The sequence below is a fragment of the Nerophis ophidion genome, linkage group LG04, assembly GCF_033978795.1.
Source record: "Nerophis ophidion isolate RoL-2023_Sa linkage group LG04, RoL_Noph_v1.0, whole genome shotgun sequence".
Taxonomy (NCBI): domain Eukaryota; kingdom Metazoa; phylum Chordata; class Actinopteri; order Syngnathiformes; family Syngnathidae; genus Nerophis; species Nerophis ophidion.
Genome location: NC_084614.1, coordinates 20945623 through 20964594, shown reverse-complemented (window position 1 = coordinate 20964594; position 18972 = coordinate 20945623). Strand labels below are relative to the sequence as shown.

The window sequence follows — 18972 nt, the reverse complement described above, 5'->3', positions numbered from 1 at the left end:
CAGCAAATACAACAATAACTACAATTTCAATAGAACAACACCAGCACATACAATATGTACAAATATGATCGTAAAAGTGATAGCAAATAAGCAGTTAGCGAAATAAATAATAATATAGTAATGACATTGAGCATTTTTACACTAAAACTGGAGCAATACAAATACCAATAGAAAAAGCGCTATTGATCATGAACAAAACCAATAGTTTACCTCTACTATCAACAATACAGTTGTTCCAATGCAACAATACGTAGACATAATGATAGCTAGAAAGATAATAATTTTTAAAAAATGAAATAAAAAAAGCACAGTGTTTCTTAACCTTGTTATCCAATCCAATCCACTTTATTCATATAGCACATTTAAACAACAATAACATTTCCAAAGTGCTGCACAGCCATGTTAAAAACAATATTAAAAAAACAATATTATGCTCCACCAATGACAGAATAAAAACAAGAAATAAATAAATATAAAACCAATATAAAAAAAAACCCAATATAAAAACAAATATGATTAAAAACAATTTTAAAGGGTAAAATCAATTAAAACAGTAAAATAGAAATCAAAGTGTATAAAAAACAGAGGACAACAGAGGACAGAGGACCACACAACTCACGTAGTGTTAAAAGCCAAAGAATAAAAGTGGGTCTTAAAGGTACCGAACCACACCACTTTCATATGGCCATTCCCCGAACCTCTCTTTAGTGAAAAATAAATATAAAAAAAATTCAAATTCAAGACAAAGTTATCTATTTTTTTACTGGTGCACAAAATTGCACCATTGCATTAACATCCCCTTGTTCAAAGAACAAAACTAACACAGTGCATGAACTCACAACAAATTACACACCTGGAAATCAGATGGAAAATTAGAGGGAACATTGTTTGGGGGTATCCATAATACACCGGCAGGGAGAAGTTTGTATTTACACGATGAGTCGGGTGTGTCTTGACCTCGGCGGCGGAGGCTCCGCCGAACCCCTGAGGCCGACTCACCGAACCCCTAGGGTTCGATCGAACCCAGGTTAAGAACCACAGCTTTACACGATATATATTGCAATCTCCTGTGATAACGATGTATATCACAATATATTATTTGGTACATAAATGATAAAAGAAACATTTAGGAACAGTTTACAAAAGTTTTTAATTTTTAAAAATGATGTCCTATTATTGCCTCGGATTTAATGCCTTTGTTTTTTTTTTCTTAAAGCCCTCCTGTACACAAGGACTTATTTCCTTTTGTAAACCATAACAAAATATTTTTGGTCCCAAAAAAATACCAATCTAGCCACTCTGGTATTGACCTGATGCTACAGTGTATACTACTTGGTAGGGCTGTGAATCTTTGGGTGTCCCACGGTTCTATTCAATATCGATTCTTGGGGTCACGATTCGATAATATATCAATTTTTTTGATTCAATTCGATTCTCAATTCAAAAACGATATTTTTCCGATTCAAAACGATTCTGTATTCATTCAATACATATAATTTGAGCAAAATCTACCCCAGTCTGCTGACATGCTAGCAGAGTAGTAGATAAAAAAAAAAAAACTTTTATAATTGTAAAGGACAATGTTTTATCAACTGATTGCAATAAGGTACATTTGTTTTAACTATTAAACGAACCAAAAATATGACTTATTTTATCTTTGTGAAAATATTGGACACAGTCTGTAAGCCACTGTGACACTTTATTTTTATTTTTATAAATGTCTAATGAAATTGTCGAGGGATTTGTAATCACTGCTATGCTGAAATTATAACCAATATTGATACTGTTGTTGATAATATTCATTTTTGTTTCACTGCTTTTGGTTTGTTCTGTGTCGTGTTTGTGTCTCCTCTCTATTGCTCTGTTTATTGCAGTTCTGAGTGTTGCTGGGTCAGGTTTGGTTTTGGAATTGGATTGCATTGTTATGGTATTGCTGTGTAGTGGTTTGTTGGATTGATTAAAAAAATAAATAATAGATTTTTTAAAAATGAGAATCGATTTTGAATCGCACAACGTAAACGATTCGATTCGTATTTGAATCGATTTTTTCCCACACCCCTACTACTTGGTATTGTTACTGTCAATATTTGCATCAACCCGCCCACTTGGAACCTGGGTCTACATTCAAAAACTCTAGTTTGCGATTACAGTGTGTACCGTAGCATATTTAGCTATTCTTCGCCCGTGGACGACACCATGGAGGCGAGGATTACTGATTTAGAAGTAGCTTTGCACTGCGGAGGGATGTTAGCCACTAGTTTGTTAGCAAGAATGCTACATTAGTTCAGGAAGTGTTTGTCAACATGCATTTTTAGGATATAATGATGGTATTAAAAGCACTATCGTTAGCCACCTATATTGTATATTGTCTATTTCGCACAACCTTACTATTATCACGCACAGGCGATAAAAATAAAAAACATTTCGGAATTCCACTCGCCTCCATGTGTGCATTGATTTTAAAAAGGGCGCACACACCAGATCAAATATATAAATTTATTGTAGAATAGAGATGTTATAATGTGTGACAAAATGTAGTTTTTGTTAAGTTTTTTCAAGTACCCGTGTTAAATTGTCTTCTAACTATATTTTCTTGAGATGGAGATTCCTGGGGAAATTTAGCATGACATGATTTTGATGCCCTAACGCAGATGACATCTGTTTTTCGAATCGATAAAACAGACATCACTATTCGAGTTTGTTTGTTGTTGAATTAAAAAGAAAGAATTGAGATCACATGCTTTTCCTTGGTAAAATTGGTTAGTATTTGTTTTGATTGATTGATACTTTTATTAGTAGATTGCACAGTTCAGTACATATTCCGTACAATTGACCACTAAATGGTAACATCCGGATAAGTTTTTCAACTTGTTTAAGTCGGGGTCCACGTTAATCAATTCATGGTACAAATATATACTATCAGCATAATACAGTCATCACACAGGCTAATCATCATAGTTTGTACATTGAATTATTTACATTATTTACAATCTGGGGGTGGGATGAGGAGCTTTGGTTGATATCAGTACTTCACTCATCAACAATTGCATCAACAGAGAAATGGACATTGAAACAGTGTAGGTCTTACTTAGTAGGATATGTACAGCCAGCAAAGAACTTAGTGAGTTCAGATAGCATAAGAGCAAGTAAATTCATTAGAAGTACATTTGATTATTTACATTAGGTTATTCATAATCCGGGGAGATGGGATGTGAATGGAGGAGGGTATTAGTAAAGGGTTGAAGTTGCCAGGAGGTGTTGTTTTAGAGTGGTTTTGAAGGAATATAGAGATGCACTTACTTTTACAACTGTTGGGAGTGCATTCCACATTGATGTGGCATAGAAAGAGAACGAGTTAAGACCTTTGTTAGATCGGAATCTGGGTTTGACATGGTTTGTGGAGCTCCCCCTGGTGTTGTGGTTATGGCGGTCATTTATGTTAAGGAAGTAGTTTGACATGTACTTCGGTATCAGGGAGGTGTAGCGGATTTTATAGACTAGGCTCAGTGCAAGTTGTTTTACACTGTCCTCCACCCTGAGCCAGCCCACTTTGGAGAAGTGGGTTGGAGTGAGGTGTGATCTGGGGTGGAGGTCTAAAAGTAACCGGACTAGCTTATTCTGGGATGTTTGGAGTCTAGATTTGAGGGTTTTGGAGGTGCTGGGGTATGAATGCATACAGAAAAATTAGTGTTGTTGATTTTGTGAAATTGTAATCACATGAGCCAGACATGATTAGTGGAATTTGTCAAGATGTAGTCATGTTGTCATTGGCTTTTCCTCTAGCAAACTACATGCCTGGTCAAGCTTGCTTGTTGTCAACTGAGAGCATTTTTCCTGCTGATATTGATGTGTAGTGTTTTGTGAAGGCATGACAAGTTGAGCTGTGAATTTGTTGGCCTTTACAAACAGATCTGGAGCTTTTCCCTTTATGAAATGTTAAGGACGAAGCTCGCCGAGCTTGTGTATTGTTGCCTTAAAGGCCTACTAAAAGCCACGACTACCCACCACGCAGTCTGATAGGTTATATATCGATGAAATATTAACATTGCAACACATGCCAATATGGCCTTTTTAGTTTACTAAATTGCAATTTTAAATTTCCTGGGAGTTTTTTCTTGAAAACGTCACGTATTGATGACGTGTACGTTTGACGTCACGGGCTGCACACACACACACACACACACACACACACACACACACACACAGCTAAAAGTCGTCTGCTATAACGGCATAATTACACAGTATTTTTGAGATCTGTGTTGCTGAATCTTTTGCAATCTGTTCAATTAATATTAGAGAACTCAAAGTAAAAAGATGGAGTTGGGAAGCTTTAGCCTTTAGCCACACAAACAAACACACTGTGATTCCTTGTTTAAAATTCCTGGAGGTGAAACTTTACTATGGATCAGAGCGGTCAAGCGAACATGGATCCCCTACCGAATGTCAACCAGCAGGTTTCAGTGAGAAAATTGTGGTAAAAAGTCTCTTCTTACCGGAGATCAGCTGAGCTTGCCCCGTCCGTAAAGCTGCCGTCGACTTCGCTGAGACATTGGCGTCAATACACCCGTGGACAAACCCCTCCGACTATCAACTACTATTAAACTCACTAAAACACTAGCAACACAATATAAAGATAAGGGATTTCCCAGAATTATCCTAGTAAATGTGTCTAAAAACATCTGAATCCGTCCCAATGCAATCGCGTTTTTTTTTTAACAGTTTATTTTTATTTAATTTTTTCCCAGATGGTCGCTATCTATATTCTCAAACACGAATCTTTCATCCTCACTCAAATTAATGGGAAAATTGTCGTTTTCTCGGTCCGAATAGCTGTTTTTGTTGGAGGCTCCTATTAGAAACAATGTGAATATTTGAGGAGCCATCAGCATGTGACGTCATCTTCTGCGACTTCCGACTTTCCAAGATGGCGCTGCGGTAGTGGCTGCTGTAGGCAGGAGCTCTGTGCTCTTGTCATCCTTTTGTGTTTCCCTTTTGTTTTCATGTGTTATTATATTTTTTTGCCTTTTGGTCCGGGACCCTTTGGGACTGTGTGACAAGGTGTAGCACTTTCGTGACCTCTGTGGTGCTTTTTTTTGTGAACTTCTGGATCTGCCTACCGGGAGCTTTTTGGCCATGGAGACCAGCTGCTGGGTGTCTGCCACACCGGAATCGGTTTGGAGGGACTGGAGGAGATGCGGATGAGGGGATAGGGCTGCGGAGCTAGCACTGAGCGCTGGGACGGAGAGGCTTCGCGGTGTCTTGGCTGGGTGAGCAGGTGTCGGACACCTCAGTCACCTTGGACGTATCCTCGCTCATCCATGCGGATTGGACACTGGCAGAGAGTGGAGTTGGCTGTCTTGGTTGCTTTGTTGGGTCTGCTTCTGTTTCTGGCCATGCTCCCTCCATCCCAGCGGACGATGGTGTGGAACACCGCAGAGGCCACCACAGTGGATATGTTTCTTTTAATTTTTATTCATAGGTGTATGTAGAAGTGGCTGGTTGTATCTGCTGCTTAATGTCTTTAATGTCCTCTGTGTTCTTTGAAGTTTGATGTTTTCCTCTTACACACATGTAAGAGGGATGTGTTCTATGGCTATGAGTTGTTTTTTTCACTTGGCCTCGTTCTGCACCCCCTCTCCAGGGCCCAGGCTACGACCGATTTTTTTATTTTATTTTAATCTTCTATTTTTTTTCTCCCTTTCTCCCATCCCCCCCCCCCCCCCCCCCTTTTACCTGTATCTCATCTTTTTTTGGAAGCCGGCAGACCCGTCAGCAATCCTGTTTTTTTTCCCTGTAATGTTTGTCTGATCTTGAATGGGATTGTGCTGTAAATTTTTATTTTCCTGAAGGAACTCTCCTGACGGAATAAATAAAGTACTATCTAATCTAATCTAATCCATGTAAAGGCAGGGCTTTTCTGTTAGCACCAAAAATTGTGAACTTTATTGTGGATGTTCTCTACTAAATCCTTTCAGCAAAAATATGGCAATATCGCGAAATGATCAAGTATGACACATAGAATGGACCTGCTATCCCTGTTTAAATAGGAAAATCTCATTTCAGTAGGCCTTTAAGATACAGTCCACTCCTGTTGTGTGTCGCAACTGGCCCGCTTCAACTGCCTTGCTTCGCCCTCTTGTCATATGACTGAAGCGTGTCAGCCATTTACAATGACCCCCTGCTGAGGTTTAACCTTTCGCGCACTTAGCGAGGCACCTCCAGGCGTTGACCCCTGGCCCTTTTCTGCCCTGCGGTCTGGATCCAAGCAAAGACAGATTGATGTCGGCGTGTTTTCGTAACAATGGCACGACTCTTGAGCGTGGCGGCTACCGGGGTAGTCATTGTGTCGGCCAGCAGACAGAGCGCTCTCCTGTCAGATGACTGGTCTTGTGATGTCTCAGCAGAGGTGGGCGTGGTTAAATGTCAGCAAGTAATATTTGTAGCATGGTTGTTTAAAGCACATGACACCGTTTGATCCCTGCTCCTGACTTGTTTTTTTATGAATTGGTTAACTGGGCACTCTAATGAAGCCCAGCTCTCGCTGCTGTCTCTCTGATGGCAGCCACCAAGACAGAGGGGGAGGAAGGTCTTTATTGTGAATCAGCGTTCTCCTCCTGTCTCTCCCTCTGCATCAGGTCACATCCCAAAAATAGCAACGGCACTGTTTCAAGTGCAAAACCGCCGGCTTCAGGGCTTCAGCCAGCCTGCGAGTGTGAGATTTCTATGGGAATTGTTGGCCACCCTCCAACCAATGATTTTTTCCCTGCCCCTCCTCCTTCTCCCTCCCTTGCTACGCCCTCCCCTTTTCGCCGACGTGACTGGCAGATGAGCTTGCATTTCTGGGGAAGCACATGGGCTCCGTGTGAGTGGCCAGTGTGTAAACATTCACCTTCCCACAAAAATCCTCGTCGGGCTGCCTTCCCGCCAGGGCCGGCTGTCTTTGTGCTTCAGCCAAGAAAGGCTTGATAGCAACACCACATGGAACCAGACTGTTCCCAGCAACTGCCCCTTCAGCTCTTTTACTTTTTTGACTTGTTTGCCACAGCGGACAAGCTTATGTTTAAATAGGATTTCTAACTGAAAACTTTTTTTAAAATGTCTGCCTCTGTTTCATCCAGGATCTGTCGGGCTCCATCGACGACCTGCCCACCGGCACCGAAGGAGCCCTGAGCCCCGGCGTCAGCACCTCCGGGGTGTCCAGTAGTCAGGGGGAGCAGAGCAACCCCGCTCAGTCGCCTTTCTCACCGCACACTTCGCCCCACCTGCCAGGCATACGAGGGCCCTCGCCGTCACCTGTGGGTTCCCCTGCCAGCGTCACGCCCTCCCGCAGCGGCCCTCTGTCACCTGCTGCGGTGCCAGGTAACATTAAATAATGCTTTAGGGTTTACGTTGTTTAATTTGCTTCAATATGACACTGTTTGGCTGGTAAACTTCTAAATGTGTCAAATGATTTGGGGAAGCAGGAACAACACAAAAAACAAATGGAAGCAATTTTCACCTAACAAGGCCCAGTAAAGCAAACACAAAACAACCTAACCACTCTGACTAATTCCAAAAGCATTTCCACTGAAGAGCTGACAGTATCAGATGCCGCTTGAAAGCAGGAGATTTGGAGTCCAAACAGAAAACTGGCACACTCCAAAACAAAACAAAACCACGAGCGATCTCATTTGTAATTCATGAAGTGACTTGCCAGATGGGAACGTTAAGTCTCTAGCTACTTTTACAACTCTTGTTTGAAAAAAAGAAAGAAAGAAAAGCCGAGATGCCGCTGCCCGTCATTACTAGGGATAGCATTGATTTTCATTTCACTTACGCTCTGCTTAATTTAACTTATTAGAATTTGCTTGTTCTTAAAGGTAATCAAATGCCGCCCCGGCCACCCAGCGTCCAATCGGACAGCATCATGCACTCTTCCATGAACCAGTCGGCCATGGGCCAAGACAGGGGTAAGTAGAAAGTAAGGTGTAGATGTCCACATAGGCTGTATGCATTTGTTTGTGTACGTTCACTCTTTTACCCCTGCACAGGGATCTCATGTGCATTTCAAGCTAGTAAAAAAAATTAACAAATGGCATTCCTCTTGCTTTCCAGTGTACATGCGTAACCCACAAATGCCCTCTTATGGCTCCCCTGGACAACCTGGCTCTGCCTTATCTCCACGCCAGTCTACGGGGGGTCAAATCCACGGTGGAATGGGACCCTATCCTCAGAACAACTCCATGGGAACCTATGGCCCACAAGGGGGGCAGTATGGCCCTCAAGGTGAGGCCACACAGCACTCCTACTTTTACACCTACATACAACAATGACAAAGACAAGTTAGCATATCATGTCGTAAAACCTAAAGGCCAGGCCAGCCGGGAGACATAGTCTTCCCAACGTGTCCTGGGTGTTCCCCGGTAGGAGGCCACGGGGAAGACCCAGGACACGTTGGGAAGACGGCTGGCCTGGGAACGCCTCGGGATCCCCCGGGAAGAGCTAGACGAAGTGGCTGGGGAAAGGGAAGTCTGGGTTTCCCTGCTTAGGCTGTTGCCCCCGCGACCCGACCTCGGATTAGCGGAAGAAGATGAAAACCTAAAGCAGGGCTTTTCAACTGCTGGCACCATACCAGACCCTGAGTTCAGTTCAAAACTTGGGAGACAAACATTTTTGCAACATCATTTTGAAAACAATAGAGTGCCCTTGTTGGATTGAAAAACTTGGACAACTGTAAATCAAAATTATTCAACCCCCACACAATTTTGGTGTTTTAGCAAGTTGGACATTTATTCCATATTTTTTTTATAGTCATATCAAATAAAGATGCATTAGATAGACAAATGCAACTTGAATTACAACACTATATTTTGTAACATACCAAACAGTGTCATTTCTCTTAATATCTCATTGACAAAATTATTCAACCCCTTGAAGATCATAACTCTTAACAACAGAAGTTGAATAAGGTCTTTTCAATCAGGTGTTGAAAACAGCTGTAGATGTGATTAAAACCATAATGAGCAACAATTAAACTGATTGAAAAAGACTGTGACGCTCAGCTTCTTGCAGATGGTCAATGATGTATTTTCAACATAGTGAAGTCCAGGGAGTGGTCAAAGAAGTCAAGAGAGGAGATAATTTCTCTTCATAAGAAAGGATATGGATATAAGAAAATAGCAAAGACATTACACATTCCAAGAGACACAGTTGGGAGCATAATTCGCAAGTTTAAAGGTGAAGGCACAGTGGAAACACTACCTGGGCGTGGTAGAAAGAGGATGCTGTGTGCAACTGCTCTCCGGTATTTGAAGCGTACAGTGGTGAAAAACCCCTGGGTAACAGCTGAGGGACTAAAATAGGACATTGCAGAGGGGGGAACGCAGGTTTCGTCCCAGGCAATAAGGCGCGCACTACGAGATGAAGGCCTCCATGCAAGAACTCCCAGGCGCACCCCACCTCTGACTACCAGGCACAAGAAAAATAGACGCCAGTATGCCAAAAATCATCTGGACAAACCCCAAAGGTTTTGGGAAACTGTTCTATGGAGTGATGAGACAAAACTGGAACTCTTTAGGCCTATGAATCAACGTTATGTCTGGAGGAGAAAAAATGAAGCTTACAAAAAGAAGAACACCTTTCCTACTGTTAAGCATGGTGGGGGGTCAATCATGCTCTGGGGCTGTTTCTCTGCCTCAGGTACCGGGAATCTCCAGCGCGTTCAAGGCATTATGAATTCTATTTTCTACCAGGATATATTAGCTTCAAATGTCATGAAGTCAGTGACGAAGCTGAGGCTTGGGAGACGTTGGACCTTCCAACAGGACAACGATCCCAAGCATACCTCCAAATCAACATCAGAGTGGTTGCAGAAGAAGGGCTGGAAGACTCTGGAGTGGCCTTCACAGTCGCCAGACCTAAATCCTATAGAAAACCTGTGGTGGGACTTGAAGAAGGCAGTTGCAGCACGCAAGCCCGAGAATATGAATGAACTGGAGGCCTTTGCCCAAGAGGAATGGGCTAAAATACCCGTAGATGGTTGCAAGAAGCTTGTGTCCGGTTATGTATCACGTTTGAAGGATGTAATTACTGCCAAAGGGTGTTCTACTAAGATGCATGTAACTAGGGGGTTGAATAATTTTGTCAATGATATATTAGGAAAAATTTCCTTTTTTTGGTATTTTGTAAAATACAGTGTTACAATTTAAGTTGCATTTGTCTATTTGACACATCTTTATTTGATATGACTGTAAACAAAATACGGAATAAATGTCCAACTTACTAAAACACCAAAATTGTGTGGGGGTCGAATAATTTTGATCACAACTGGACATTTTAACCAAAACTCAAAGGTTGTAAGTTACATAAGACATCCCTTTAGGTACTCTCTTTTTTTAACTAAGGGTAGGCTGAAGGTAAGGCTGGGCAATATGGCTGAAAACTGTACAACAATTGAAGTGTTTTATATTGGTCGATATAATCTGTGTTGACTCTGCGATGAGGTAGCGACTTGTCCAGGGTGTACGCCGCCTTCTGCCCGAATGCAGCTGAGATAGGCGCCAGCACCCCCCGCGACCCCAAAAGGGGACAAGTGGTAGAAAATGAATGGATGGATATACATATTTATTGATATTTTTAAGACTGTTTGTAAATGTTGCAGTTTATAAATAAAGGTTTAGGGCAAAAATATAAAATAAAATAAAAAAGCTTCGCGCATGCGCATTGCATACATCCAACGAATCAATGACTAAATTAATCGCCAACTATTTTTATAATCGATTTAATTGATTAGTTGTTGCAGCCCTAATGTCAGCACATCAATGGAAAACAATCAATGTAAACAAAACTGTAAAATCACATTGAACACTGAACAATAACCTCTTCAAATTAAGGTGCAAAAATAAGAAATGCTTTATAAAGTGTAAAAAAATATTGCAAAGTGTGAAAATGTAAATCTACTTGTTTAGTGCCTGAAAGTTATGGCTCAGCAGTGTGTCCTGGAGGAGCGCGGATAAAGTGATGTGGTCTTCGGTCTGACTATGGTCCGTTTTTTTCTTGAATTCCAAAAAACTGCCATAGTGTTGCGAGGACTTTTCTTGTTTTATTGACAATATTTTTTATCTCTGGCGAACTCATTTTTGGTTTCTCAAAGAATCAAGACAAGATTGAACTTGATAGATGATACTGTTACCCGATTGGCTTTTAGCATGTCACTCCCACTGATCAATGCAGAGTGAATGCCTTTGTTCATGCAACCAACCTTGCTTTGCAACTTCAGGTTTTTTCCAACAAAGAAAAAAAAAAAGATACACTATCTAGCGTTTTATCAAACACATTGTTAGTGATATCGGTTTTATGTCTATTGCAATATATGTTGATATCGGTTTATCGCCAAACCTTTGCGCAGCATTGTTTACATCAGATACAGGCAGTAGTCATTTCTTCAACTTCTTTAGTTATTTTAATGGTGTTCCTCAAGGTTCTATTTTAGGTCCTCTTTTTTCGTCATTTGGGCTATTCAACTGGTAAAAAACACCAATTTTTGCAGCAGATTCAGGTCTTTTTCTCTTTTGGAATATGTGGCCCCCACAAAACTGTTGAGTTGAATATACCTGCCCTAAAGGTATGACTGACCTCACTGTTCCTGATTATGCAGATCACTCGAGTTCCATTTCCCTCACTTTATACTGTATATGTATCAAATTATCACTTCACTTTGAAGCTGCTCCTATGAGCTTTGAAGAAGTTTCCCCAATGAGTCATAGCAACAGACCGGCAGGGCCAGATAAAGCCCGCTTCATCAGACAGCTTGTCATATAACAGGCAGCACGGAGGTAAATTTAGAGCTGCACCACAGAGTTGCTCGACGAGAAGGCTGTCAACTTAGATGGCTAACTTTGAACACAGTAGGTGGTCATGTGAAGTTGCCTGATGTTTAGCGTGTCATCTCTTACACTTTCAGGCTATCCCAGGCCGCCCGGCTACTCAGGAATGCCCAACGCAAACTACCCAACTGGGCCTGGCATGAGTGGCTCCATGAACCCCATGCCCAGCCAGGGCACTGGGGCGCCCTATGGAAACATGCCTCCCGGCAGAGTAGGCCCCGGCCAGATGGGTTCACGGCCTTACGGTCCTGGAATGGGGTCAAACATGGGAAGTTTGCCTCCTCAGGTGGTGTCTGGGATGTGTCCACCTCCTGGCATGAACCGTAAAGACGGTGGCCCCTCCATGCACCACGGACCTACAAACTCGATACACAACAGGTGGGCGAAACACAACACGGTAAAATGACTCCCCGCGTTAGAGCTGTGGCCTGTAAAGCTCCAATCTTTCAGTGTAATAAGACTGTATAGTTGTGTTTTATTGCTTGCAATGCTTTCCTGTGTGACCATGAAAAATGATCCACTTTTCCCACGTGCTGTGTTTAGTTTGAGCGTGCTGTAGAGTACATGGCAGCAGACCAAGCACTTATCTGAGAGAGAGAAAGGGAGGGAGAGAGCAGACGAGAACGGATCAGTGAAACACTTCTTTCCCAAGCCAAGATGCCAGATCAGCCTCCAGACATTCAGTCATCATGAGTTTGGCAAATGCTAGAATCACTTGATGTAAAATGTTTCTTGTGCAGTTCCACACCACAAAAAAAAAAAACAATGCTAGGACAGAAGCAAAGTTGTTAGAGAGCTAAATAGAATTCACTTCAAATTAATTATTTCCGGAGTACAAAAGCCATTAATGGTGAACTAATAGTGTGTTATTGTCTTCTTCAGACCGCCTGGTTACCCCATGTCTCAAGGCATGATGGGTTCAACTTCTCCATACGGCCCTGGCATGAACAGCATGCATGGTATGATGAACCAGGGCGGGCCAGGTCCTTACCCAATGGGTGGAAACATGGGCAACAACACCCCTGGTGAGTGCATTTTTTACTTTGCTCCATTGTGAGTACACGTCACCTTTTACTTATGGGGAACTGCACTGTTTTTGCAATTGTCTTATCATTCACAAAACTTATGTAAGACAAGAACACACATTTTATTTTGAATGCATTCTAACTCGTAAATAAACTTTAGCAAAAGTCAGCTAACCATGGCCCTACTGAGATTTGCTTTATTCTACTTATAAAGCTTTCTAAAGCAAACTTCCAAAACCTCCATCAATGTTTTATATACATGCTGTAAGTATATATGTAATGTTGTAACAGGCACATTTTATCATAACATAATATTTACGTAATTTGCTCATTTTAAGCATACAGCGTCATATTAAAGGCCTACTGAAATGAGATTTTCTTATTTAAACAGGGATAGCAGGTCCATTCTATGTGTCCTACTTGATCATTTTGCGATATTGCCGTATTTTTGCTGAAAGGATTTAGTAGAGAACATCGACGATAAAGTTCACAACTTTTGGTCGCTAATAAAAAAGCTTTGCCTATACCGGAAGTCACAAGGGTGAGGGCTCCTCACGTCCTCACATTGTTAATAATGGGAGCCTCCAGCAGCAAGAGCTATTCGGACCGAGAAAACGACAATTTCCCCATTAATTTGAGCAAGGATGAAAAATTTGCGGATGATGCTATTGATAGCGAAGGAGTAGAAATAAATAAATAAATAAATAAGGCGATTGCATTAGGACGAATTCAGATGTTTTTAGACACATTTACTAGGCTAATTCTGGGAAATCCCTTATCTTTTCTATTGTGTTACTAGTGTTTTAGTGAGATTAAATAGTACTTGATAGTCGGAGGGGTGTGTCCACGGGTGTCTTGAGGCCAGTCTCTGAGGGAAGTCAACGGCAGCTGCATGGACAGCGCAAGCTCAGCTGATCACCGGTAAGAGGCGACTTTTCACCACAATTTTCTCACCGAAACCTGCCGGTTGACAAGTGGTCGGGAAGGGAACCATGTTCGCTTGACCGCTCTGATCCATAGTAAAGCTTCACCTCCTGGAATTTTAAACAAGGAATCACCGTGTGTTTGTGTGGCTAAAGGCTAAAGCTTCCCAACTCCATCTTTCTACTTTGACTTCTCCATTATTAATTGAACAAAATGCAAAAGATTCAGCAACACAGATGTCCAGAATACTGTTTAATTGCGCGATGAAAAGAGATGCCTTTTAGCCGCAAATGGTGCTGCGCTAATTTGTCCTCTACAGTTCGCACGCATCTTCATTCCGCAACGTTTTCAACAAGAATTTCCGTGGGAAATTTAAAATTGTAATTTACTAAACTAAACCGGCCGTATAGGCATGTGTTGCATTGTTAATATTTCATCATTGATTTATAAACTATCAGACTGTGTGGTCGCTAGTAGTGGGTTTCAGTAGGCCTTTAATTTCAGAGACGCATCCCAACTTTTCCTTTTCCCTTCAACAACAGCACTACTCATGCAAACTTAATTAGAGACATCAAAGGCTACTATGACACAAATAATGATACAGAACCTTATATTTTTGAGCATGAATATAAGCACGATTATCTACAAGTTTTATGAGCTGAGTGCTAAACAGATGCAGCTTTAGTGAAACTCTAAGCATGATGCACCAGCATTGGTAAGTGCTACAGAATAAATACAAACGTAAAACTAACTTACTGTACAATGTCTGCTCTCACTGGAATGCTGACTGATAAAATGTTTATATCTTCCCCTTTCGATATAGTATTAATCATAATCCTCACGTAACTTTAATTTATTTATATTTAAAAAAAAAGTGCCGCAAACGAGCATTTTGTCGTGTCTTTTCTTGCCATCTCCGGGTTTAAGTTGAATGTCAAATTTGACCAACTTCTCGGTTTATGGCCACAACCTTTTACCATCCAGGTGGGAGGCATGAATTATAACCCAGAAATAACCTTCACCAGCTCAGATGCAATGCAGCAGCTCACTGGCTCAATATGTCAAAATAGCAGTATAAGCTAGTTAGCCCTCTGTTATCACGGCGCTCCTAAAAATAGTTTGTCTGTGTTAGCGCCTTTAAAAACAATATGGTTAATATTTAGGTCACGGTGAGTTAATGGGTGTATTGTTGGTGGTTTTCTGGATGTTTTTAAAGGGCTTTATGGGCAGCACAGTGTATACCGAGTACCTCGTATTGTACGACTTTGAATGCTTAAAAACAAGAAAAACATGTGCTTTTGTCATACATAGGGATTGTGAATGACGTGCAAAATTGCCCCCCAAGAGTACCCTACACCTTTTACTAAATGTATATACTTGGCTAACCTTCTATCTCAGGGGTCACCAACGCGGTGCCCGCGGGCACCAGGTGGCCCGTAAGGACCAGATGAGTAGCCCGCTGGCCTGTTCTAAAAATAGCTCAAATAGCAGCACTTACCAGTGAGCTGCTTCTATTTTTAAATTTTATTTATTTACTTGCAAGCTGGTCTCGCTTTGCACGACATTTTTAATTCTAAGAGTGACAAAACTCAAATAGAATTTGAAAATCCAAGAAAATATTTTAAAGACTTGGTCTTCACTTGCCTCCCGCGACCCCGAAAGGGAATAAGCAGTAGAAAATGGATGGATGGATGGGTCTTCACTTGTTTAAATATTTTTTTTTTAATTTTTTTTTTACTTAGCTTCTTATAACTTTCAGAAAGAAAATTTTAGAGAAAAAATACAACCTTAAAAATGATTTTTAGGAATTTTAAACACATATACCTTTTTAGCTTTTAAATTACTTCTTCTTCTTTCCTGGCAATTTAAATCAATGTTAAAATAAATTTATTTTTTCATTGTAAAGAATAATAAATACATTTTAATTTAATTCTTTATTTTAGCTTTTGTTTTTTCGACGAAGAATATTTGTGAAATTTTTCTTCAAAGTTATGATTAAAATAAAATAAAAATATTCTGACAAATCTAGAAAATCTGTAGAACAAATTTAAATCTTATTTCAAAGTATTTTGAATTTCTTTTAAAATTTTTGTTCGGGAAAATCTAGAAGAAATAATGATTTGTCTTTGTCAGAAATATAGCTTGGTCCAATTCGTTATATATTCTAACAAAGTGTACATTGAATTTTAACCTATTTAAAACATGTCATCAAATTTTTAAATTAATTTTAATCAGGAAAAATGACTAATGATGTTCCATAAATTATTTTTTTTATTTTTTCAAAAAAAATTCGAATCAGCTAGTTTTCTCTTCTTTTCTTCGGCTGAATTTTGAATTTTAAAGAGTCAAAATTGAAGATAAACTATGTTTCAAAATTTAATTTTCTTTTTTTTCCTGTTTTCTCCTCTTTTAAACCGTTCAATTAAGTGTTTTTTTCATCCATTTATTCTCTACAAAAAACCTTCCGTAAGAGGAAAAAAATGTATGACAGAATGACAGACAGAAATACCCATTTTTTTATCTATATATAGATTTATTTATTAAAGTTAAATTGAGCAAATTGGCTATTTCTGGCAATTCATTTAAGCGTGTATCAAACTGGTAGCCCTTCGCATTAATCAGTACCCCAGAAGTAGCTCTTGGTTTCAAAAAGGTTGGTGACCCCTGTTCTATCTACTCCTTCATCACTGCACACAAATAGGTGAACATTTGGCAAACTTTGTCGCTTTTGATATAATTTAAGATTGAAATTTTCTACATGCGCTCTATAAAAACAGTTCGAAGGAAAATGTTAGACTAACAAGCACATTGAGCAGGATTTGGGGTTCCTGTAAAAAACGGGAAAGGTCATGGTGTTTTAAAATCCAATTGCCAAGCTTTCGAAAACTTATGTAAAATAATATTTCAATAAGTTTTGGAAAAGTCATATAAATACGTCTAAAGTTTCATTCATCCAAACAAAATTGATGTGCAATAATGAAATGTAAATTGCTACACTTACATTTAAATTGATAAATATTTTGGTGGTGTGAAAAATATATTCCGTCTAGTTTGTGTGCGCATGTGCTGTGCAAATGCATACGTAATGCAGGCACGCATGCACGCCCGTTCTCCTACCAAAGTGACGATGCTGTAAAAATGCTACTGGCAATAATACATGGCTTTTGAAGGATAAACAAACATTGTGGCTAAAAAAAGACACTACTGACTCAAGATGTGGTAATTGCAAACAGCTGAAACAATTGATATTTCTAATATAGGCGAAGGCAAGTTATTGTTAGCCAAACTGAGAGAAAAAAAGCACAAAACCGCAGCCACTGAAGCTGGCAGCGCCATACCAAAGGTGAGCTTATGAACGCTGAGACTGTAAGGACAGCCAGCAATACTACTACAGTTTCCACAGCAATGAAAGCAGACACCTTTGCGCGTTTATGCTAAAAAAAAAACGACGTCTTCACAGGCTGTGGGCACTACTTGCAGCAAAATGTAACTGCTTGAATAATTGACACCGTCTTGCTCCCCCCCATGTGTACTTTTTAGCAGACCCTGACGTGCACCTATCAGATATCCTAGCTTCGCTCCAGCGGCAACGCGAATCGCAGGGATGTAATTGGTCAGCTGGTTTACTACATTTCCGGGAATTCCTGCCCGGCAAAAGCACCAAAAAAAAACTACAACCTCCTTTAAAGAAAAAAAAAAAAAGCAAATCTAATGGGGCGTCATATCAAAGAAATTTGCAAATATACCCATTTGTACAGTACTTCTTTGCCAAACTACAAAGATTGCCTCAACCTGTTAAAGGCCCACTGAAACCCACTACTACCGACCACGCAGTCTGATAGTTTATATATCAATGATGAAATATTAACATTGCAACACGACCGGTTTAGTTTACTAAATTGCAATTTTAAATTTCCTGCGTAATTTCTTGTTGAAAACGTGGCGGAATGATGACGCGTGCGCGTGACGTTGCGGACTGTCAGGAAATATTAGCGCAGCACTATTTGCGGCTAAAAGTTGTCTCTTTTCATCGCGCAATTACACAGTATCCTGGACATCTGTGTTGCTGAATCTTTTGCAATTTGTTCAATTTATAATGGAGAAGTCAGAGTAGAAAGATGGAGTTGGGAAACTTTAGCCTTTAGCCACACAAACACACGGTGATTCCTTGTTTAAAATTCCCGGAGGTGAAGCTTTACTATGGATCAGAGCGGTAAAGCCAACATGGATCCCGACCAAATATCAACCGGCAATTTTCGGTGAGAAAATTGTGTTAAAAAGTTGCCTCTTATCGGAGATCAGTGGAGTTTGCGCCGTACTTGTATCTGCCGTCGACTTCCCTCAGACACTGGCCTCAAGACACCCGTGGACACACCCCTCCGACTATCAGGTACTATCTAATCTCACTAAAACACTAGCAACACAGTGGAATGATAAGGTATTTCCCAGAATTATCCTAGTAAATTAGTCTAAAAACGTGTGAATCCGCCCCAATGCAATCGCCTTTTTTATTTTTTTACTTTATTTTATTTATTTATTTATTGTCCTAGTCGTTCGCTATCAATATCATCATCCACAAATCTTTCATCCTCGCTCAAATTAATGGGGAAATTGTCGTTTTCTCGGTCCGAATAGCTCTTGCTGCTGGAGGCTCCCATTAAAAACAATGTGAGGACGTGAGGAGCCCTCACCCTTGTCACCCTCTGCGACTTCTGGTAAACACGAGGCTTTTTTATCAGCACCATAAATTGGGAACTTTATCGTCGATGTTCTCTACTAAATCCTTTCAGCAAATATATGGCAATATCGCGAAATGATCAAGTATGACACATAGAATGGACCTGCTATCCCCGTTTAAATAAGAACATCTCATTTCAGTAGGCCTTTAAGGGGCTACACAGCCCTTCTGTTTCAAAGTATGTTTACTAGTGTGTTTCAACTTTAAAGTGTTTACTACATATTTGCAACCACTCCTACACACAGGAAGTTCTGTCTCTCTCTCAAGAAGATCGTTAAGTGTGAAGTGAAGTGAATTATATTTATATAGCGCTTTTTTTCTAGTGACTCAAAGCGCTTTACATAGTGAAACCCAATATCTACGTTACATTCAAACCAGTGTGGGTGGCACTGGGAGCAGGTGGGTAAAGTATCTTGCCCAA

The 18972-nt window shown here is 40.3% G+C and overlaps 1 protein-coding gene across 2 annotated transcripts in view; it reads left to right on the top strand.

Moving 5' to 3' along the window:
• The window catches only part of arid1ab (AT-rich interactive domain 1Ab), a 135466-nt gene that overhangs the window by 96044 nt on the left and 20450 nt on the right, over window positions 1–18972 (top strand). For both annotated transcript variants that reach the window (XM_061897398.1, XM_061897397.1), the window contains exons 5-9: window positions 7119–7359; window positions 7860–7949; window positions 8095–8265; window positions 11942–12242; window positions 12747–12889. In XM_061897398.1, coding sequence (XP_061753382.1) covers window positions 7119–7359; window positions 7860–7949; window positions 8095–8265; window positions 11942–12242; window positions 12747–12889 — 946 coding nt within the window. The remainder of the gene's footprint in view (window positions 1–7118; window positions 7360–7859; window positions 7950–8094; window positions 8266–11941; window positions 12243–12746; window positions 12890–18972) is intronic.